This window comes from Opisthocomus hoazin, chromosome 6 (assembly GCF_030867145.1).
Source record: "Opisthocomus hoazin isolate bOpiHoa1 chromosome 6, bOpiHoa1.hap1, whole genome shotgun sequence".
Lineage (NCBI taxonomy): Eukaryota > Metazoa > Chordata > Aves > Opisthocomiformes > Opisthocomidae > Opisthocomus > Opisthocomus hoazin.
Genome location: NC_134419.1, coordinates 8,406,789 through 8,431,044, shown reverse-complemented (window position 1 = coordinate 8,431,044; position 24,256 = coordinate 8,406,789). Strand labels below are relative to the sequence as shown.

The 24,256-nt window shown below is 41.2% G+C and overlaps 1 protein-coding gene across 2 annotated transcripts in view; it reads left to right on the top strand.

Moving 5' to 3' along the window:
• The first annotated feature begins 6,932 nt into the window (after window positions 1–6,932).
• The window catches only part of ELAVL4 (ELAV like RNA binding protein 4), an 83,336-nt gene continuing 66,012 nt past the window's right edge, over window positions 6,933–24,256 (top strand). The window contains exon 1 of one of the 2 annotated variants that reach the window (XM_075424519.1): window positions 6,933–6,988. In XM_075424519.1, coding sequence (XP_075280634.1) covers window positions 6,971–6,988 — 18 coding nt within the window. In that variant the 5' untranslated portion in view covers window positions 6,933–6,970. Of the gene's footprint in view, window positions 6,989–24,038; window positions 24,116–24,256 lie in introns of those variants that run through there. The other variant, XM_075424518.1, reaches the window with a different exon arrangement.

The following is a 24,256-nucleotide window of genomic DNA, read 5'->3' as shown; positions in this document are numbered from 1 at the left end:
CAGCACGCTTGTATCCGAGTTGGAACATTACAGCGTGGATGGGCAGACTGCTATATGAGTGAACATCTAGCTCGACAGGCACAATGGGTTAACAATTCATACTCCACCTGACAGCTGGTTACAAGTGGCGTTCCTTGGGAGTTTACCCTTAGACCTACACCATGGAGTATCTTTATCAGTGGCCTGGAGAACACAGAGCACAACTTTGTCAGGCTTGCAGAAGGCATCAGGCTAGGACATGCCATCAGCACTTTCAAGACCAGAATTGTCATTTAGAGGGACGTGTACAGGCTGGAGGAATGGACTGACAGGAACCTCATGAAACTCAACAAGGACCCATGAAAAGTCTTGCACCTGGGAAAGACTAAGCCCCTACAACGGTATGGGAACGGACTGGCTGGCTGAGGAGCAGCTCTGCTGAAAAGCACACGGCAGTCCTGGCGATGTTGTACACTAAGCATGAGCCAGCAGTGCGTTCTGGCAGCAATGAAGGCCGACAGCACATTGCGCTATATCAACAGGTGCATAGACAGTAGATTGAGAGATGTAATTATTCCCTTTTACTCCGTATTCTTTAGCTATTTTAGTATCTGGAATATTATCTGCAGTTTTGGGGACCCCTGTACAAGAAAGATGTCGATAAACCTGAGAAAGCTGAGCAGACAAGAATCAAGGTGTTTAGGGGGCTGGAGCCCTTCTTTGAGGGAAGCCTGAGAGATGAGGACTTGTTTAGTCTGGAGAAGAGACAGCTTCCAAAACACCTGAAAACCACCTGCCCATACTTAAGAAGAGGCTACCAAAAAGATGGAGCTGGGCTCATTACTGAAGTGCAACTGGATAGAAGGAAAAAAATAATTAAATAGAAGGATATTTAAGCACTGGAAGAGGTTGCCCAGAGAGGCTGGGGAATCTACATCCTTGCAGGTTTTCAAATCTTCATTGCACCAAGTGCTAAACAAACTGATGTGGTTTCAGTGTTGACCCTGATCTGAACAGGAGTTTGCACCAGCAAGCCTCCTAAGGTCCCTTCCAACTCAATGATTCTACGATTCCCAGTAAGAGTCTTTTCAAAGTTAGACTTTGCCATCCATCCTATCCTTCGGGTTGTCCCTTTACATGTGTAGTTCTGGGCTGATGTCAAAAGAAAGTAAATCAACATGTCCTCCTCATCCTTGTGCCTCAGAAGCAGGTTTAAGACCAATATCCTGTGCATGCTGATCCTAAATTCCACTGCAACATTAATGTATCCCATTACCAGAAAACACCTTTTACTCACCATTTTTCCTTCCTTGCACACATACCCATGTGAAAGTGGGTAAAGAATTTCATTGTATTATGGAACCTTTCTCTTCTGAGATGGTTTTCTATTTGATATTTTACAGAAAAGGTACTGAAAAATAATTTTATCTTTTATTATGTCTCCTTACAGTTTATTCATCAATGCTTTTAGTTACAGTAGATCAATTCTTTTCTATGATCATCCATTTCTCAGACTTCTGTTTTGTCCAGTTTTTCAACAGCTGAATCTTTTCCTTGCATAACCAAAATACGAGCTATGGTTTTACACGCATCACTCTGTCCATAAGTCTACAGTTCCTGAACATTAATTGGATAAGAAACTGTGATGCAAATTAGTAACAAAGCATGCTATATCTCAACGCTGTAAAGAAATGTGAAGTTTGAACTGTTCTCATGAAAACCAAAATTTAATTACATTACTCCATTTAATGAAGTCAGACTTACTGGAACTAGCGTCCTCTTACAACCTTAGGTTTTATCTCTTTACAGTCACATTCATACTGTAAACTCCCTGGTTAGCAAGTAAGACGTTGCAGGAAATCCTCAAAATGAACACTACTACTACAGTAGTCATTTGTTACATGATTGCACATTCTAAATGTGACAGTATTTAGCAAATAATAGAAATGTATACTGGAAATCAACCATAGATTTTCTTCCTAATTCCTTTAGTAAGAGTGCGTAAACACATTAAATTGTGCTGTTTCATATCCAAGGTCTTATTTCCAATATTATGAAAGACTGCCTCGAAGTATTTAAACCTTCTTTGTGTTATATCATCATGAAGTAAAAACCCAACCTATAAGGAAAACTTACAAACATAAAAAATTAAAGGGGCCACTGGAATTCTCTAACTTTTGAGCAATTAAGGTGGCATAAAATGGGATTTCAAAGATATGACAAATATACAAAATTATTAAGCATGAAAATAGCTAGGAGCCTATTTGGGCACAACTGTAGATACATTGATGGCTTTGCCACAAACTACAGCCAAAGACCAACTTCTGTTAATCACAGGAGAAAAGCAATACTCTTCCTGAGGTATAGCACTATGTATATCAATAGAGGAAACAGTTTAAACCTATTCAAACAAGAAAAATATCTTAGAAGTCCAAAAAGATAATAAACAAACAACATATCCTGTTCTTTATCCTTTTTCCACCCCTGGCTGTGCAAATCAGATAAAGTAGAAAGTTGGGGTAGCAGTGGAAGGCTCACCAAAATACATTTCAAAAAGAAAGAAAGATACTTAAATTGGTATGAAAAAGAAATAATGTTACACTGACTGTTGAAGGCAGAGTGAACACAAAGTCATGTGGCTCTGAGGCCTGATCTTTTAAGCTGCTCCTAATTAAATGCAGCTTTGCTCCTACTAGATGCTAAGAGCTTTCCAGGTTACTGCCTGTATTAAATGAGAATTAGAATTATCGGTATGAATGTTGCAAAGTTGATTGAAAAAAGATAACGTGTGAAGTCTCTGTCAGGAAAGAATATTGCTGATTCATTCTAATGTGCTTAGACATTCCTGAACTCCGATGGTTCATCAGTACCTCATAGTATAGGTCATAATCCTTAGCAGATAAATGCTTAATCCAAGATAAATCGTAATAAATCCAAATGAGATTAGACCTTTACTGACATATTCAGTGAGTGGTGTAAAAACATGTTTGACTGACTGTGATATATCAGTGGGAGTCACTGACTAAATGATGTACAGAAGTTCAGAGAAGGTGCAATAATAGTTAAAAGAAAAGCAGAAATTTACTGATAAGTGCCACGTAGGGGGCTGGTGTTGAGTGTTCTTCACCAGCGTCACTTCTTAACAATATTCTTCTGATCTGTGAGTCTTCACGGTTTAAATCAGTGCTCTGTCAAAGTCACCTACTTTCTGAAACAAATGTTTTATTTATCTCCTTCTCCCCACTCCTGCTATTCTGAATCTGAATAAAACCTGCAGGAGCCTTAAGGCTAAATCATTCAGTAGGATCCACTGGCATTTTCATCCCCTCTGTATTTGGTAGCTTATGATATCTGGTTGACTCGTTAAGTATTCATAGTAAAGCACACCTTTGCATAGTATTTTAAAAAATCAAAAAGCCATATTAACTGAAATTAATAGTGCTACGATTGACTCAATGCATTACAGTTAGAGCTGGACAAAAAGAAAAATTGTTTGCTGCTAAAATCTGAGATTGCTACAAAAGTCTAGGATCTTCACCTGGAAGAAATTTTGTCTGTCTTTATTTGTGACACAAGTATAACCTCTTAACCTGCCAACTGTAAGCAAAAAGCTGCTGTCTTGAAGCAGCAGCAGTTCAGCTACATTTTTAAAAATTTTTTATTCTGCAATAATAAAACCTTCAAGAAATCCCATTCTAAAAAACTGTGTTGCCTTACATTCAGCAATTTAAAAAAAAATCACTACAAGAAATTACTGCTTAATAAATTGCAACATGAATTAAATTAAAATTCTGAATGAAGCTGCCCATGTAAGTCTGAGTTCCATAAGTATTACTGAGCGTACTTGGAGTTGTGATCCTGGGATACTGGCTTCATGGGAGTTGTTGACTGTGTGAGGAATGAAAGTTCGTATCTGATGTCCTCAAAGCCTTGGATGTGTTCATAGCTTTTATACGTCAGTTGCAAAGATGAGCTTTGTAACAGCTTTCTACACTTACATTGCAAAGGCACTTATATTCTCTTTCCGTTGCTTAAAATACATAAATATTTACTTTGGACAATATTTGTTATTTATTCTAAAAACAGTGGTATGCATTAACAATATATTGATTCAGAATGCTATATTCTGAATAGGCAATTTCCTCCTTATGCTCTAATAGCACAGTGAAGCTATCAGATTTTGTCACCATCTGACTTTGGCTAGTTCTGCTGTTTCATCATGAAGCAATACAAGCAAAATTCTGCATTAGGTATTATGATATTAACAGTGAACTAGGTAAGCCACTTCTCATTAGCAAATCACGCCCCCTCCATTCAGTCCAGGTTTCTGAACTTCTGTAGATCCTATTGTTGGTTGCTCAGATTAGACAAAGACACAGGGCGGATTGTGGGAGGAGTAACATGAATTAGGTAGAGACAGATGCACATAGACAAAGCAACACAGGTGCTTTTCTAATTCACATGTAGAACGAGCCCTCACCTACTTTCAGTTGAGACTTCACGTCATTTCCATTGCCTCCAGCATACGACTCATTTTTCTGAAGGAGAAACGTAAGTTCTTATTTTAGAAGGTGTTTTTGTTGTTGGTTTTGTCATGTAACTAAGTAACATGAAAATGAACTAAGTCTTTTCTTTTAGTCTGTGTAGTACATATCTAATTCATGCATTAGCAGCATTCAGTTGTAAGAAACATTCACGTTTCTTCATATCTGACCAGATCTACCTAGAATTCTTTTCAGAATAACAGAATCAGGCTTTACACTTTTCAAGAGTACTGAAGACTTTCCTGTGACTATTTTCTGTTATATTTTTAAACGGCAGTTAGGAATATCGTCTCAGTCTAAGCTCGTATCATCAAGCAAATGCCACATAATGATCGTTAGTTGTACAACCATGTAGACCTTTTGCTACGTTGATGGAGAAATATTTGCACTGTAACCAGATGCAGTAGGAACTGCAAAATGGTAGATTCAAGTTTTTGGAGTATCAAGTAGAATTTTTAAACCGTTTTTCTTTTTCCAGACCTAAAAAATCTAGGCAAATAACTGAAATATTGAATAGTGCAGACTCAGCACACTGCAAATAAAAAAGCTGTGTAAAAGATGTCATTTTCTTTAGGTATACAGGGCTTCAAAGTGAAACACTTTTAGAAAAGCTGTTGTCTAATGGGGTGATACCTTATCATTTAACGGATTGATGCCCTTTTCTTAACTGTGGTTTGGAGCTAGACTTCTCAACTTTTAAAAATATCAATACCTCTTCAGAAGAAAGTTGTAAAGGCTGTAAGTCAGGAAGGATTTCGATAATTCTGTCAAAATACACAGAAAGAAAAGATACAGCGCATCTATAAGTACAGCAACACTACTTTGGTTCAGAGAGAAGTATTTTGATATCATTACCCTGTTTAGGGGCAGATGATTTTTAATATAACAGTGCACTGACAAAGTCAAACTTGTTTCCAGGAAAAAAAAAAGTAAATAGCAATTTAGTTTTGTCTGGATTTCTGATGATCGCATTTTATACCTCCACTTTTTAGTATAATTTATGTATTTTAGGGGATGCCTGCATAGAGTATATCACAGGTCTTTTCTGTATGTGATAGTGTGTCTCTAAAACAAGAGAATTTTGACCAAACTAATAGACAGATGAAGCCAAACAAACAAATTGCTGCTATGCTAATTTCTGAAACAGATGGCTCTGATCCAGTATTTGCTAGCAAATGTAATTCATTGTCAATCTTGCACAGAATCATGTATGTCTTTCTGTCATTCTGTATGTGTAGCATATAGGGAGAAATCTGGCTCAGGATACTCCACCCACAGCTAAATTTATACACAAAGAACTGAAAATCAAAGCGCATAAACAAGTACAAATTCTGCCATCCTTACTAAAAGCGGAGATTAGACCACTGTTTAGAAGTTTCAGATACAGATCTTCAAAAGGCCTGAGATTTTAAGGCTACATAGTCTTTCCTCACTTTGTGGTAGAAATACCCTTGAAATTAATGCAAGTTGTATACATGGCTTGCAGCATGAAGAGTATACCAGGCAACTCACCCTACAAACTTTGAATTATCTAGATGCAAGATATTTTATTTAAATGGCTGAGATTTTGTTACCTTTAAGCAAGGTCCCTGGAAAAAGGTCAATAAAAATGTAAGTAATTTTGCATTCAGTCTCCTGACCAGGCCACGCAGGCGAGACTGTGGGTCTAATTCAGCTTTCTGAGACAGTCTGACTTTGGTGTTGGTGCATCTTCAGCTAAATTTAGCCTAATGTTCAGAATGACCTACACAGCAAGGAAATAAACTGTTTGAAAAAATATAGGACAAAGCTTATGTTTAAGGGAAAGCTTCCCACAATGTTCTATTTGTGGCACACGATCATACATTTGTGTCACATCATCTTATCCTTTCCTTTGCACTGATTGAAAAAGAGGCTTTTTAACCTACTCAAAATTCTTCTTTATACATCTTTATCAGCGAGGGTCACGGACCTGGGTCAAAAAACAGGGGAAGCGCCTCCAAGCAGAGACCACAACAGCTCCCATCCTGCCTGCTGCACTTTATTAATTTTCATTTCCAAATCGTGAGGTACCTGGACGCGCCGCAGCCTTCGGAGGGAGCAGCGCTGGGCAGACCCGCTGGGTACGTGACCCCGACTCCGGTGCTTACCGTCATGCACCCACCCACGGGGGTCATCCCGCCGCGGGGCTCACCGACCCGCACGGACGTCCTCTCACCCACCCCAGCTGCTCAAGAACTCCCCCGCCTGCCGCCGAGCTCGTAACGCGCACTGCGCGACAACCCGCCCTTCCCGGCACACCCCGCCCGCCTCCACCAAGATGGCGGCGCCGCCTCACGCCGCTCCGTAGCGCCGCGCCCCGCCCCGCCCCGCTCGGCTGCGCGGGAGACCCCGTGGCCACCACCGCCACGTGCCGTCGTCGCGCGCTGGCCACTCGCGGGCGTCTCGTGCTGCCTCCGCGGTAGAAGATGCGCGTGCAAAGCGCGGTGAGGACCCCCCCTCCCCTCCCCGTTCGGCCCGCAGAGCGCTATCGGGGATGGGGCGGGAGCGGGGACCCCACTGCACCGACAGCTGCGGGAAAGCGCGATTTGCCGGGATCGCGGCGGGGAGGGGGCGCCGGTGCTTCCCCCGCTCTCCCCGGTGTGTGCGGGAGCCCCCCCCCCGCTCACCCGTTCAGCCGCCGAGTCCTCCCGCGGGGCGTCGAGCGGCGGCGGGACGCGTCTGCCGGGGCCGGCCCGGCTCGGGCGGCCGGGTGCGCTTCCACCGCCTCCCAAGAAACGGGTTTTTTTAGAAAAAAGACGGTAATTTTGCGTGGTGCTTCCTAAACTGTCGCGTTCGCGGGAGTTCCGGTGTGCTCCCGGTCCCCGGAGCACCTCGCTGCGGGCTCGGTAGCCGCCGCGGCCCGCCGGGGCTTGGCTGCCGGGGCGCGGTGCGGGGTGGCGGGCGGGGGCTGCGGCGCCGCGGCGGGAGCGCCGGAGCCGGCGGGCAGAGGGTGAGTCCCCGGTGCGGTGACCGGGCACGCGGTTTCTCCCTAGTTCAAGGCGTCTGTGCGAGGCGGCGAGTTTCAGAGTTCCAGGCTCGGTCTAGTTAGCTGTGATTAGCACAATTAAGGCGTTTTTAATTAAAAATTTTACCCATGACAGTATAGTTTTAATTGCGTGATACTTGCCGGGGAAGTTAGCCCGGGTTTGTGCTGATAGCCTTTTTTCCTGCAATGGGCTGATAATATTAAGTATTAAAAGGGTGTTAAAGGGATAACTTACATATTTGAAACATCTATGTGCTCGTTATTCTATATAATACAAGAAACATTGCTAAAGTAAGTGTTGCCAATGAACTCGTGCGTTAAAAGATGTATTTCTCTCAAGTATTGTCTTGGAGTGCGTTGCAAGTGTGATGGCACATGTTGAGCAAGAGGTGCAGGCTAATACTGACTTATACTGACTGTGGAGACTTGGAAGCCGGGCTGCCTGCGGCGATAAATCACCTTTTAAATTTCGGCAAAGCGAGGGTGGGATAATTCGTACTGCCGTGCTTGTTCCATTTGTTTATCGGTCCTTAAGCAGGTCTCCCACTGCCTTCCTCGGAAGGTCATTGCGCACAATGGCACCCTCAGCACCATTTAAGGCTGCTATTGTTGCTTTGTATTAGTGGAAGGCCACATAATACTATTTAACAGATACATTAGAGGTTTAGTTTTGTGCCAACGCTTGGCCTTTTCTTGTCAAAAGGGCCAGGGAGAGCAGTTGAGAATTTTTTTAATAAAATTAAAGCGGGTCCCTTTTTTTTATTTAAAAGCTCTGGAACGATATTGAAAACCTTGGACGAGAACACTGTTCTAGTGGTTGAGAAGCAGAACCTGCAACATATTCAAAGCAGAAATGAAATTGATAGTCTAATTTTACTATCCACACTGAGTGACTTACAAAATAGTAAGGAAGCCTAAATGATGAAAAGTAAATTAGATTTTTAAATTAGGTAATGTTTGAAGATGTTAGAGTATTATTACATTTATTTCGTTGTTAATATTCTGAGATGTTTTAGGAAAAAGTAAGGAAAGATAAATCATACCAAAATAATTTAAATTACATTTAAAAAATCAATTACAGTGTGAGGCTTATTGCTATGCAGAGGAAGAAGTCTTCGCACAGAAAGAAGCCTTTTACTTTACTCCACCTGTTTAACAGAAAAATGTAGACTTGGACAGAAAGTGCATGTCTAGCTTTGGCAGTGGAGAAGCCTGGGAATGGTCTGAGGAGATGGAGATTCCTGCACCATTCCAGTCCGGGGTTGTGACTGAGCTGCGTGGCACAGGCATGTATGTCTTTGTCTAAATTTTAAGGGGGTTTGGAAACACAGCTAACTTTTTTAGACACGTACAGGGAGGACTTTTTAGATGTATTTTTGTCTCAGTACAAAGAAGGAAATCCCTCAAATCTGGAAGTTTAGAATGAATGACTTTTCAGTAAGATGTGTGCTGTGGCATTAGTTAAGACTGCTTTGCAGATTCAGATCACCCTGGTTTTGTGGTGGAGGAAGAAAGGTGACACCCTACAGCCATAATAGCCTGAAAGCTACAGGCAGGGCAGCAATCCAGGGGTGGCCCTGCACCCTCTGACTTCAGAAATGGGCATGGGAAAACATTGCTGCAGGCAGCCAGCTCTTCCTGGGCAGTTGAAGGGTTAGGTTGGGCTAATGTGTAGTGATACACCAGAAGAGAATTTTTAAAAAGCCTGTCAATTTCTATTAGATGTAAGAGCATATTTTAAGAAGTAGAATTTTAGTTCTACATAGCTGCAGAAATAACTTTCTGAAAAGATGGTTCCTGCTAAGACTTTTCTAAGCAGAAATAGTTGATTTGTATCTCAATAGGGTGTTGGGTTTCATGCCAACAATGTGCTGGGGAGAGGCAGAAGTTGTTAACAGCAAATCATTTTGCTGTTTGCATTCTGGGATTGTGGGTGGGAGTTCCTTTTTTTACCTATTTTTATTCTGCCTAGGTATACCTGGGGTTATTGCAGCTGGGAGTCAGCAACTTTTTATTAATTTTCTAGAAATAGATGTGTAGCAAATAAGTTCTTAAATAACTCTAGGTTGTGTCAGCATTTTTCTTTGCTTGTTTCTATCAGCATTAACTAACTGTTACTGTTCAAATCAGCCTGGTAACAGTTTTGAAGAATGGCAAAAGTAATGAGAATGGATGTATTTTCATGGAACGGTAGTGTATAAGAGGAAAGAAGTAAAGCCTTAATATTGCCAGTTAGATTCCTATTATCTGTAACTGCTTTTTTGGCCTTAAGGGAAGTTCATACCTAACAGTAAAATCTGTGTGAAATCGCATCATATATTTATACTGGTCTAGCTGCCTGAATAAAAGAAAAACATGTGGAATAGAGCATTATTGATGTAGCAATGTATCAGGATCCGTTTGTAGTAACTGAATTCGTTCAGGATGAATGGGGGGAGTGTATAATATTTATAATTATGGCTCTATAAGAATAATATTGTCCTAGGCAGAAGAGAGAGTCTCTCAAAACTAATGACAAAATATGCCAGTTGTGCAAAGTTAGATCTCTGTGGTATTTTCTTCACTTTTGCTCAGATTTTTGAAGAATTTGAGTGGAAGAATCCCACATTCAAACAACAAAGGAGTGCAAACAAGATGTGGGATTAAAGAGCAAGCTGAAAAATCATGACTAAACTTAGTCACAGTGACAGAATAATTGTGGTCACTTCCAATTAGCCTGTTTACCTCACAGTACCAATTCAGATTTTTCTAAGACAGTATATATGCTGGTGTTTTTTTAATTAGCTCTCCTTGATTTTTCTTACATATCTTAATTAAAAGTTTGGTTGTAGTTGTTAATTATGATGTACTTGCTTAGCCTTTTGTTTAGTCTTTGTTCTGTTTGTGAATGCTGCCTTCGAACAGCATTGCTCTTACTCAAACATCTTGCATGATGGTTTTCCTTGGGGGTTACGGAAATGATAATCAGCCTTATGCTTGCTCTGTTTCCAGGTACCAGTAAGAGAGACTATTTGGAAACGATAGCTCAACAAACAAACATTTCATGTTCTGCGGTGACCCAGTCCAGTTTGCCAGAGATTGAATTTTAAAGCATTAAATTGCTTATCACTAGACCAAACTGCTAGTGAGATTTTCATGTTTCCCCTTCAGCTGGACTTCGGAGTTCTGGTTTCAGTGGTTTTTTTGGTATGGAAAGAGGGTTATAGTGGAGGATCTAAATGTGTGTTGTACTTCTTGCAGTATTTTATATTTTGTCAGTTTGTTTTTCTCCCAAACTGTTTGCAGCAAGTATGGCATAGAAGCACAGAAAACTCTTAACCTCTTGCGAAAAGAAGTAACATGTCAAATACTATACAGTATATTACTGGATTCAAAAAGCAATTGACTTGTGAACCATTTTATTCACAGTGTCTTTTCATTACTTATTCAGATAATTGATGCAATGTTTGAAGTCCCTGAAGTGCACAGAAGCATCTGCAATTTCATGACATAGTAAACTATTTACAAAAAAAAAGTAACGTACTTCTGTATCCTCGCAATAGAGAAAATGTGCAGCCTTTGTTTCCATAACGATTTAAAGTTAATGCATGGGAGATTGGGTTTGGGATTTCCATAAATTAAGAATTTTTTTCCCACTTTTCAACAGTTGGGTTTTAGTACTAAAGAAAAGTGTAGCGTCTGTGTGGGTTGTGTATGACTTCAGTAAAAAGAAGCGTTCTGGTGCTTACCCCCAATTATAAAAAGTAATAATAATTAGTGTTATTTGTAAAAGTGCTGATACTTCTCCAGTTTAAGAATACATTGAACAGATGCCTCTTATTGCCATCCACTTCAGTATGTTTACTGGTGCTTCGTACAGCCCAGGTCATATTCTGTTTTCGTGTTTCTAAGTGCTCCTGTAGCCTCTTCCTCCTGAATGCAGTCAGCTGCTCCTTGATTTGGTTTACATGCTCTTAGTGTCTCCCTCGGGTTCTCTCCATTCACCGTCTTTCACAACAGTCTCTGCAAGCTTTGTTAATCAGCTCATCCATTTGCATTAGAAGGTGTTTTTTTTCCAGGGCAAGAAAAATTGTTTGCACCGCTCGCTGCTTGCTGTCATTCCTTAGTTTGGAGCAAATCTGTCCCTGCATCCTAGTTTATTGTCAAATTTATCACTTGCTGTACTTCTAGATAAAGCTGCACGTTTCTGTGAGGGTTTTTTGCATATGTGTCTGTCTGTGTTATCTGGCCCCTTGCCTGCCTTTATGAAAAAAGCTTACTTTTTCTTCTTGATTGATTTCTTCCACTTGGTTCCTTTCATTTTCTTCACTGACTAGTAGTTTTGTCACTTCTGGGATTTCACGCACTATTTCCAACACAGTAGACTTTATTTGAACCATTGTCCTCCATACTTTCATGCAATGTATAGCTACAGTGAAAGAGTCTTGCATCTTGTTGTTCAGGTTTGTCTGCACTTATTTTTATGTCTTTATAGCAAGCCAGTGTGCCTAACTGAAAAAAAAGATATTTATGTGCTGATGCTTTCTTATGGGTAATACTTGAACAGCGGATTTTCTGACCTTCCCAACAAGCATGTTCATTGTGTACGCTTTTGTGTTTACTTAAAAATGTGTAATTCCAAACTTCTTTTAGTTAGTGTTTTTATACCCTGATTCATGTATTTTGGCTACCTTGCCGGTTTGTTTAGTTGCAGTAACCTCTGTGAAGCTACCTTTGGCTAAGCTGTTGCTCATTGCTTATGCAGAACCCCAAATTCTCCAAGGTATATAAAAATTGTTGTTGTTTAATAGAAATACTTTTAGTAGAGGAGCTTTCTAGGTCAAAGGAGAAGGCCTGGAACCCATGGGGCAAAGAAGACTTGCCCATCTCCTATGTGCATTGCCCGCTAATATTTTAAAACCTTATCTTCCAGGAAGGATTCTCCTACCAGGTACAGGATGCTAAAGCCCACCCTCTGTTGTAGGCTATGGAATATACACCTCACCACCTCATGCATGCCATTATGGAAGTAATAATATCTCAGCTGATCTGCCTCCACTTGTGTAGGGATACGGTGAGTTACCGGGTGGCTGGCTGTGTGCAGTTCCCTGCGGGTCTGCAGAAGGCTGGCTGCTGCGCTGCTTAGGGCAATGTGCTCCCAGGGTTTGCTTGCTCCAGTTCAGGTTGTGCTGTAGAGCTGTATTCAGCACCTGTGGCTTTGCTGGAGAGGTTATTACTGTTTCAAGATCTAAGATAGCAAGCTTCATTTACAGAAGTTTTGGTCTAAAGCTGATGTGATACGAAGCTGGTTTGATACTCAGGCTCCTGTTTCCGGGTCTGTTATTTGTAAATGGTTAGTAATCGTGACTCCTCATTCAAGTATCTGTGTTTTTGAATAGTTCTTGATTTCGTTCCTTGTTTTCTATGAAAAGTCCTTATTCTGTCCTGCTTGTCTGCTGGTCATGTATTCCCTGTTTAAAAGCTTTCTAACCCACTGGTGAATCTTGAGCGGATGACAGAAAGGTGGAAGTTTCAAAGGTGCTACACTATTAGAAGCTTTGCAAAATCAAACATCCGAGAAAAGCCTTCATTTGAGCTCATCATCCCTTGGATAGAAGCACAGCAGCAAAACTGAACGCTGAAAACTTAAAGAACCATTGTTTGCACGGGACAAGGTTCCCGCTGGCAGCCGTGATATGTGGGAGATTATTTCTCCCGTGCTATGGTGAGAAGGGATAAAGCACTTTGTGTACCCGTATTGACATCCTAGGTAGCATCTCATAATACAGGTTATTTACTTTTTGGTTGAATGGTGGTGCCTGTTGTCTGTTGGTGTTTGCAATATAGCCTTTCTGCTAATGTACTCATTGCTGAATTGAACTGCTCTAAGGAAAGCATCAGCTTTAATTATGTCTTGGAAGACGCATTCAGATCCCTCTCCTGACAAGTTTCCTCTCCCTCCATGCTCCACGCCGTGGTTTGTTCCTGGCTCACAGGAGCTCTTCTCGGGCTATCACATAAGCAGAGAGCTTGCGGCAGCCCTGGGACTGTTCTCTGCGTCTGTACTTTGACGTGGCAGCAGTCAGATGAAATCAATAAATACAGTAGATGGAAGTGGTCAAGGACTCAAAAGATGACAAGAGATTGGTAGAGAAGGAAAAAATGGCGTTTCCTGAAGTTGGTAGGACACTGAGCAGATCAGTTTGGGTGGTTTGTTTTGCTGTTTTCTATTCCCAGGAGGGAATGCAGTATTTGTTGACCAGAAAAGCAGATTCTGGAAGAATGGTGTGCCTGGGAAAATAGAGGGCTAAACCTGAACTCACAGAAAGATGCCTTAGACATGACAGCATATTTCAGTCAGTGCTGGGCTGTATCCTTACTGTCTTGTAGTCCTTCTGACCTGCATAAATCTGTAGGTTGCTCATGCAGTAGTCAGCTAAGGCATCACAGAGTCCTGAGTAGGACCTGTGTGTAAGTAGGAAGAACCTGCAGGAACATCCACCAGGCAGTGTATAGTAGCTTGTCTTAGCAGATGCGTGATACAGAGGAAGGAGCAAGAAGATCAAAAGCAACAGATACTGTATATTTGCAATGCGATTCCATGTCATGCTGGGCATTTTCCAGCCTACCAAGTAACTTACACTGGCTGGGAGTAATGTCCTGTGCAGCCTGCTGTAGGTGACCCTGCTTCGGCAGGAGGGTTGGACTAGATGACCCACAGAGGTCCCTTCCAACCCCTACTATTCTGTGATTCTGTCAGAAGGTTTTATTCTTTCACATGATTTGTGAACCCTCTCTTCTCAGTGAGTCAGTCCTGTGATATCTCAGCACTAGCAGGACAGCCAAATTTCCCACTTCATCAGTGGGACCTTAGGAGGAAGAGAAGTTGCCACTCCACATTTCCCGCAGCTGGCAGTGTGACTGGAGGGGTGAAATAGCTGCGCTCCAGCCCAGGTACCTTCCTCTGGCAGCAGAAAGAAAAGAAACCAATGCCAGACTTCTCTCCTCTTGTCCTTTGCTGGTGTGTGGGGGAAGATATTAAGGTCATCCCCAGGCTCCGTGTGCTGTGACAGCGTAGGTTGTTTGCTTTACACAGATGGTCTAGCTGATGAGAGTACACTGCTGAGCAGAGTTCTGAATCGGGGTTATTAACACCCAGATCTAACTACCCTGTATGGAACCACATAGTTAAAGCACCTGTAATACTAGGATGCTGCGTGTAGTACAGACACATGCTTTGTGGATCTGTGGGTGTGTCAGTGCATCTAACCAGTCCTGCCCTACAAATGTTCATGACTTTCAAAAATCCCAACCCTCTAATCGAGAGGTGTATTATTGGAGATTACAGCTGGAGGTATGCAGCCTATTGTCCATTTTTCCATCCACTTTCTCAAGGGTAAAGTGGTCTCCTTACAAAGTGAAAGACTGGTGGTTTTCCCCTCTGTGCCTCAGCCCTGAGCTGAGGTGGACACCTGGGCCCAGGGGTGGTGGTGGAGGCTGCAGGTGGCCTGGATCAGGGCAGTCAAGACCCGGGAGCACACCTGGCAGTGGCGTGGCCTCAGGTCTTCCTCGACTCCCTGAATCTCATGCTGCTCTCTGCAGATCCTTCTACTGGAAACCTGTTTGATATTTTGCCAGGTTATGTTGCTTATGTAGCATTGAACAATGCATTTGGGATCCACTTGTGGTATGGGACTGTCTGTCACGGGCTGATGTGCTTTTTTCTCCTTCTGTTCACTCGTCGACTCTGATTCTTAGCAGACATTCTGCAGAACAGGGAAATTGGGAACACCAGAGCATCTGGCCTGTCCATCTTCATCTGAACCTTACAAGCAGTCTCTCGTGTAGAAATTGTGAATTTTTTTCTGGTTTCTTAAATAGCTGAATAAAGTGAAACCTTCATTAAGCTTGATTGCAGCGTTTTTAAAATTATTTCTATCACGGTCTTGTGGAAGCATGTGGAGCAAGTTATCACTGTGTACACTTGCATGTTGTTTTTTCCTGACATTTATTTTTAGTATTTGGTCTTATTTTGGTTTGCATAGTTGATGTGACTGTATCTACGAGATGTTTTTTCCTTCATTCATTACTTAAAAGCTTATGTAACACGTGCAATAGTGTCTAGTTTTGACAGTTTTTTTTTTTAATAAATTACTGTTATTATCTTATGATGCAGAAGGAAAGGTTGGCTCTGCTTTCCGCATGGAACAGCAAGTGGTGAGATTCAGGGAATTCATTATTTGAGGAAATTTTGCATCTGCTGGCAACATGTGCAGAGCTGCAGTCTTTATCATGGAAGTTTTAATAGTCTGTGGTGTCATGGGCACAGGCCATGTGTATGGGGGTTCTTGGTGATGAAGGCTGGAGTCTTGAACTAAAAGTCCTGACTAATGCCAGTTGAAAGGGCCAAAGAAAATGTTTGGCATGTGTAAAGTAATCTGGGTGGCTAAGGAGTGTTCTGTGTCAGTAGGAGTTTCCTAAACATTAAAGTCTCTGTGCCTTAGCGTATGGCAGCTGAGAAATGACAAAGGCAGGAATAGATGAAGCCATGTCATCATCCATCAGCATGGGATAGGCTCCGAACCAGCTGAAGAGGGTGGCTTCCTGGACAGATGATGGCACCTGAACAACTGGCCTCATTCTCTGTGTTGACCATCTTCCAGTTACCAGTGAGGTCAGGGGGAGTAATTGGTTGGTAGTTTGATTGTATCTTAAATTTAAATAGTGCTATTAACCTAAAAGGTCATGAGCTCAAATTTCTACTACCAAATCACATCATTTTGTGATGTGCACCTATACTACCTGATATTTTGACAGAAGGCAAAAGATCATCCAGGCGATAGAAAGTGCAGGAAATAATCTGGAGAAGGAGACAATACAGAGGTGCTGTAGGGATTTTGTCAGTTGCTGCCAGCAGTTTAAATTTTCTTTGTGAAATGTTCCACGTTATCACTGATCTCTGGTTTTCCTTTAGCCACAGAAGTATGACTCTACCACTGCAGAATAAAATCTAATCTGTTATTTGACACAGTTTAAAGAAGTAAATATGTTCTTTGCTCACTAGGTGTGTGTTGGTCATCTGTGCTCTTTTGAAACATTTCTTCTAAGTGATTTTCTTTTTTTAACGTGGTACATGCTCCTGTAGGTACTGGGTCTATGGAAAACGTTAAAAATAGAGGCCTGCTTCATTTATTAGGTAAGAAGTTCCTTCGTTGTTCGATGTCAGAAAAACAATTAAGTTTTATCTGAGCAGAGCAGGGTGTCCCTAGATGCAGGTTACAATGCATCCAGTGATACTATTAAAAGAAAGATTGTTTGTTGTTGCATTGGGGAATCCTTATAAAACATCAGGAAAACTGCCTGGAAGAATATAAATGTGTTCAAGCAATGGAATGAAATACTCTTAAACTGCAGAGTGATGGCCTGTAGCAGGATAGGTTTTCAAAGTAGCTGTTTTGATGCGATTGTTGCTTTTCCCAACAGTCATAAATTGGATGTACTGGAACCCTTTTTTTCTTGGGGGTCTGCTGTTTGGAATTATGGTCTGGAATCAAAGCTTCTGTTAGTAAAGAGAGAGCATCTAACCTAGAGTTCATGAAATAAACCTTAGTGGGGTTTTCTTTTAATAAGATGCATAGGTGGCTCATGTGCTTCCAGAGATGTTTGGCTTTTCCATGTACAGACCAATGTAGCCTTGCAAGATTTGCTTTGTGTAGCTATTACAGGTGGATTGAATGTAGCTGTTGTGTCTTGTGATCAGGTTGCCTGGACTGTCTGAAGCTTGCCTTCCTTGCATTGCTGCTTATACTTGAACAGCTATGCTGAGTTACACCAAAGGTTGCACTGTTGTGGTAAGAGCTCCCAAGGAGGCTGAAGTTGGGGCAAATTTGCATCTAGGTGAGCATCAGCTGGAGACCATCTGCCTTGGTCACCTGAGCAACCCATGGTGGGGTTGGTCTGACCAAAGATGGACTTTCTACCTGAGCTAGGCTCCCTTGATGGTCACTGGAAATCTGCTTAATGCGTAGTCAGAGAAGTTAAGAGTATGATCTGTCTTGCTCTGAGAGGTTTCTAGAGCAGGACAGGTGAATTGTGCCTCAGAAGTGACCATTTGCTTTAAGTGCCTGTACAAGGTGGGTTGGAGATACTAGCTCTCCTCCAGATGTGTAACCTTAGGTGGAGTAAATTCATCCCTACTAACCCGGGACTGGTAGAGCTCATCCTGCTGTGTACAGTTTTTGTCCACAGACTGTTAAAAAAAAAAAAAAAGGGGCAGCCTGGCTGCTGCTTCATGTCTTTGACCTGCCTATTGAGTTGAAAGTCAGAGTGAAGTAGTGAAGAAAACATACTGCCAGTGGCTGTGGCAGAGGCAGTTCGGAGCAGAAGTAAACTCGCTCTTGGGTGCTAACTGATCAGCTTCTTCAACTCCGCTGGAACCTAAGCACCAAATACATTGGCTTAGTAGATAACTGTGGTTACAATTACTAGGAAGTTTAGCCTTCAAAAAATTTTTATACCTACTAACATATTGTGAATGGGTTTCTTTTTTAAAAAGTGCTAAAAATACCCATTGTTCTTCATCTGCCCTAGTTAAAGGAAGCTAAAAATCATCTGCTAAGATATGTCTGATGTTTCACAAAGAAGAGTTTAAAGAAACCATAAATGCACATGGAAATCTGTGAGAATTGGGTAGGAAAACCTTAGGGCTTCCTGACCAGAGTCATCCAGATCCCAGCACACTAGCTGCATGAGCTGTGGAGAGGGCAAGAGGAGACACAGATAGTTTTAAGTTGCCTTTCTTTAGCTCCTGTCATGCTTGTGTGTCAGTTTGGAGATTTCAATGTAAACACTGGTCCCTACTTAAGTATTGCATCTGCTCTGCTTTTTCTACCTTTCACCCTTCCTGTATTTTAACTTTTTTGTTCTCCTTGTTGTTACAAAATTGTCATTTCTGTCATCTAAATTACACACTAAGCAGTTGTTTGAGCTCTGTTGGTGAGGAAGATGTTTATCCCTGAGTTATGGGGTACCCTTCAGCAGGTGTGGAACAAAAGATGTACACAGGAAGCTTCTCACAGGTCCTGAGACTTGCAAATACAAGTGTAAGCTTTGGAACACGAGGCAAATTTCAATTATTTTGTGAAGTTATTTAAAACTTTCTTTTCTGCTTCTGAGCACTCTGGGTTTGGGGATAGGTTGTTTGATAGGGTTGACCCAGATGTGATTGTGAGTGTTTTTATATATGAAATGATAATACTTACTTACATTCTGTCTACTGTTACTAAAATACTCTGTGTAAGTGCCAGCTGTTCTAACGAGAAGTAATTGGGACAGTTAGTAGCTCTTGACACTTTTTATTGTCTTTATTCTCCTTTGTATCTTCCCTGGTTCTGCATCCTTCCTGTGTAATTGCGAGTTGCAGGAGACGTAACCCTTCTGCACGCGCTGCTTGCCGGTCTCCTTTGATTCCTGCCATACCTCTCTTCTGATCCAACCACCTTACACTCTTCCCCAGATCTTTTTCTGATCGCTGTCTCAAAGCTTGGAAACATCAGCACATTAATCCCCCTTTCAGGTTTTTATCTTTGTTCTTGTTATGGATATTATTTGGCCTGAGTGCAAGGCCAGCACACTGTATTACAGATTGGTTTAAAGCAAATCCATCAACTGTTCTAAAATTAGGCAGTGCCGGTTGAAAGACCCTGTTCGCGTTTTTATGAGGATTTTTGTGTTCAAGTATAGACACATTAAAAATGGCTGAACTCATGTAAAGCTCCCTGGTAAGTCTAGACTTCTTCAGTGTCTAGGTCCTTTTATTATTTACAAGTAAATACATTTTAAAAATGCAGTCATAAATCTTTGAAAACTTCTTCATTTGTGCTCAGTTGAAACTTTAACTGTGTTGTATAAAGTTGACAGCAATGTTGAAATGTTTTAACTCTAGGTACGGTTGAATCCTGCTTGTACTGATAGGAGAGCAAGCTGTAGAATTTAGGATGTCTGATGTTGAATGCAAGTTTTAATATCCCTAAATTTAAAAGGAAGAAAAGAAACTCAGGGGACTGAAAGCACTGAAATGTATATTCCTGAGCCAAAAGCAAAAGAACTGGGAAGGGGGAAAAGAATTGCTGGTATCTCCTAGTGCTGTATTAAAATGTTTACCTAGCATATATGCTGCCTTTTGCTTTTCAGTCTTGCAGCACTGACTGTGGGTTCTTTAAAATGTATTGAACATTAGCCAGGCAGGACATACTGTGGGACCGAGTGGATGCTGTATTTTGCAAAGCAGTAGTTTGGAGCCAGGAGAGGAGCACGGAGCCAAGGTGCCAAGGACATCGCTGGCCATCAAACGTGCTGGGAAGGTGCTGAATCATTTTCTCCAAACCCTGCTGGCATTGTAGCAGAGATGCTGGCCCACCTCGCTGGTCAGCCTGTACCCTGACATTTGCAGAAACCTTTGCTGAGGTTATTCACTGATACAGATGCATGCTGAAATGTGCATGGATGCCCAGTTTTCAATTTTGAAAATGAGTATTTGGTTCCTATCGTCAAGAATTCTCTCACCATCAGAGCTATTTACACCTATTCATTTTGTTACCTCTGTGCTCTCGTCTGCCCTGGAGAGTTTTGTTCCAGTCTCCCAGCGTTCAAACCTAAGTATCCACAGAGGGGTTTGCAGATACACACATCTCTGGAAAATTGGTGTGTGATACTTAGAGCGGCTATGCAGCATCCAAATTACACATCTCATAAGGCATGAAAAAGAATGTGGGCAAGCAACATTAAATAGCATATTTGTGCAAAAGCAGCTGAAGTGTGATTTCTGTGGGAACTGTGACTACTTGCTTCAGCTTCATGTATCTAAATTCCTCATTTAGGGTGGTAAGTATATAGGAGGGGTTTTTGTCTGGTTTTGCATCTAGTGTCTCTTCATTCCAGACCTCTTTAAGAAGCTAGATTTCTGACTAGTCTTGATATTTTTTTTTTTTTTTTCTCTTTCTGGGAACAGATCAAAAGGTGATGATTTTTCCAGGTAGATCCGTGGTATATTTAATCTCCCCAGCATCAGGAGGAATCTCAGTGCACCAGGTAGTACGTACATTGCATCAGCAGCAGAGGTTGTCAGCTTGCTGGTGGGATCCACAGCAGGGGCAGAAGAGGAGGTAGGGACAGGTTCCTGCGTTCCTGAGAGGATCATCAAATAAAAGCTAATAAATGCTCCAAACTGTGTCAATCATCCTTTTCACCTACTATTTCCTAAAAAATTGTATGGTATTTCAGCCTTTTTTGTGGGTAGTGTTCGATTATCATGACTGTTAGGTATTTTGAAGTGAAACCTTCAACATTTGACTCTTCTTTTTCTCAAATGTATGAATTCACTAACCTTAAAGAGCAGTTGCCTGCAGAACACTTTCAGTGTTGTGCGATGTTACAGTCTTGATACCTGCTTAATTTCCACAGGGCAGTTGGTAGGGTGTTTTATTTTGCCGCTTTTTTAAATGATTTGGTAATCAAACAAACGATGTTCTTATTTATATATGCACTTGATTGTAAACTGTTCAAATAACAGTGGGAAAAAATACCTTGAACTGTGTAGGTAAATAACCTGTTTAGTTCTTGTTTTTCTCTCAGTACACCCCTGGTCCACCCTGTCTCCTGCACACATGTACAGAGAAGGGCAGTCTGCTTAATTGGACTGATGATTTTTTTGTTTCTGTTCTCTTTCCTGAAGTTTGGCTTTGGGTTAGGTGCCATGAACAATTTGGCCCTAGTTTCTCCACCTGGGTTGGTGACTTTCAGCATCACTGAATTGCATATTTAGCTTTTGACATTTTCTTGTCACTTCATGGATGATTTTAAAATAATTTGTTTCTCCTCTCCGTGTACATTTGTAAGGGGTTTGCACCGCTTTGTTTTCCCTTTTTCTTCTCTTGCTCTTTTTTGGTTAGTCATGCAGTGAATTTGTCAGGATATAGGTGGTAGAAGATAATTATGAGATCTGCTGATGAAAAGGCTATGTATGAGCTGTGTTGTTAAAGATAGTGTTGATGCCATACTTGAACTGGAGACTGTTTCTGCAGAGGTTCCTGGAATTACTGCATAGGGCAAACCCTAGTGCTTGTGTTGTGTAATGTCCTCTCCCAGTCCATTGTCTTCTGTGAAATCATTTTGTACTTCAAATTTGTCCCTTACTCTCGCACACATCTCCTTTGTTCCTAATCCACCTGCACCCTCCCATCTGTCAAACAACAAAATACTCTTTGATCAGAATTAAATATTAACTTTATGATGGGGATGTCTTGGAAAAGAATAGTTCTAGGCACAAATGTTTAGCCCTCTGGAAGAGTGGGAAATGAGGTGATGGAAAATGCCAGGTTGTAGTTAGCAGGCAGCAGCGTTTAAATGGTTTGCTATAATCATATTAAGATAGAATTAAACAGAGTTCTTGATTTTGTACTGCAGTGAAATAGGGCTGCTGCTGATCATTTTCTCCTCCCTCTTGCTTTGATGATGAGCGTGAAAACTCGAGCAACAGAAATTACAGGAGTTAAGTAGCAGTGCTCAGAGAAACTGGTGTGAGAGGATCTGAGTTGGAGTTTTGTGTCCTTGCACGAGAGCTCTGGTGCTTCCCTAATAGACTGAAAATGAGACCACTGCTGCTTGATAAGAGGTCTGTTCCAGCCACATTGCTCTACAGCTTGGCAGATGGTGGCATGTGAATGGTTTCGTATTGATTGGGTGGATTTGCCTCGGGGTAAGAGGAGTGTGGGTCCTTAACGATGCACTTCTAGATTATTTTTATTTGGAAAAAAAAAAGTGTATATATAAAACACTTCTCCTTAAATTGAAGCAGTGTGGTAAACAAGGCACTGAAGTTACCTGGAAATAAAAAGCCAGGAAATAGATTATCAAAAAGACCGAAAAGCCAAGAATACTTATTTACTGAATGATTACGTTTTTACATTAGAAGAAAGTGACACTTTTAATTAGTGTTCAAGGCATATGGTGAATGAGAAAATAAGCTTATTTCATGCAAACAGAAATCGATGCAAATAACCTTTCTCCTCATATAAAAAGGGATGACTTGAAACTCAATACATATTCAAGAAGGTTAAGTCATTACTGCATCACTTTAATATTAGTTAAAGGCCAACAAAGAAAATCGCTACTCTGCATGTACTTACTCAGCAAGGATTGCTATAAATGAAAGAATTAGGTGATAGTACTTTGTAGGTGATAAATCTGAAGAAGCCCATGTCCATATAGTGCTTTTATTCTGTAACTGCAGTGAATAACTGTTTGGGTTCTGAGTTAGCACAGGTAGTTTCCAGGGATGCCTTAATTCTCCAGCAGTTCATCCCAGCTGGTAGAGACGTTTTGTGGTGCTCTGTTTGTTGTTCTTTCTCACACCTCTGTTTTGTGTTTCAATCTTGTATGTTTGTAAATCCTTCAGTATGAAATTACTTTTCAAATGTGTTTGGACAGCACCAAACACAAGGATCCCAATCTCACTCGAGCCTCTGGGTGTTGCTGTAGAGCGTTGAGTGAATTCGTATTTTTTTTTATAGCAATGGAAGTATTCCTTGAGGTATTTGACCTTAAATAAAGGGGGGGGGGGGGGGGGGGGAAGCTTGCAGGCGTGGATGAAGTGGGACAGTCTGATAACTTGGGAGACATGGGTGCTGTTGAAAACCGGATCCTTTCTGTGTATTTCAGTCGTGTGCTCTGATGCGTGCAACAGTGGTTTCATAAATTAATGTAAGCCAAAATACGTCACAGCAGTATCTTGTCAAGTTGTCTTCCAATTTCCTTGAAGGTATAGTTTGTATTTTCTACCGGGCTCTACCCACATGTGAATTATTTACATGCTGAATTTTGTGTTTCCATGAAAGACCACTGTCCTGCTGAACTTAATGCTACTTTTGTTTCTTCTGCAGCACAGAACATTTCTGTGAGCGTGCTTTCCCTTTTAATTACACTTTGTTCTCGGCACTGGTTGGATTTTATCATTTAGTTCATTTTTGCTGAATGAAATGCTCCTGTATGAATTTTAAGGTCCCTTTAAAAAGAAAAAAAAGGTGAAAGTTAAGTAATTTGATGGGTTTTCTTTGGGGGCTTGCTTCTGGGGAGGAAAGGGCGTAAAACAGTGCAAATTTTTTTTTTTTTTTTCTCCCTTCCTGCTTGGTAGGTGTAGGGGGGATGTATGCGATGTATCACAACCACCAGCTATTCCAAGAAAAATCTTCAAGATGGTTACTTGAATCTGTGTACACTGCCCACCTGGTGGTTATGGAGTGAACTGTTACTTTAAAGAATAGTTTAAACAACAGCCATGTTTGGGGCAGGCTAATCTTGCAAAGAGAGCAGTACATATAACAGGAGTCTACAGTGTGATAAGGGGAAAATTCAGCTCACTGACTAGATGTTTTAATGTGTGAACTCTAGGGAAATAACATATTGACTATTCTGTTGTGCGCAAGAAAATTGAAGAACCCTTTGCAGACAGAGGGCTTGCAAAGGATTCTTTCTGTTTCTCTTAACCAAAATCTGTGGCAAGATGTTTGAAATCAGCAGGACGCTTAATGCTGCTTTGTTAAATAATGAGGTAATATTTTGTCACTTTTTCTGGGCAGCATCTGTTTTTCTCCTTTTTCATATGTTTGTGAAGGATTCGGTTTAATCTTCCGAAAGTAAGAGATTTTTTTTTTTTTAAATCGTTCTTCAATTTATTTTTTTTTTCCTTTTG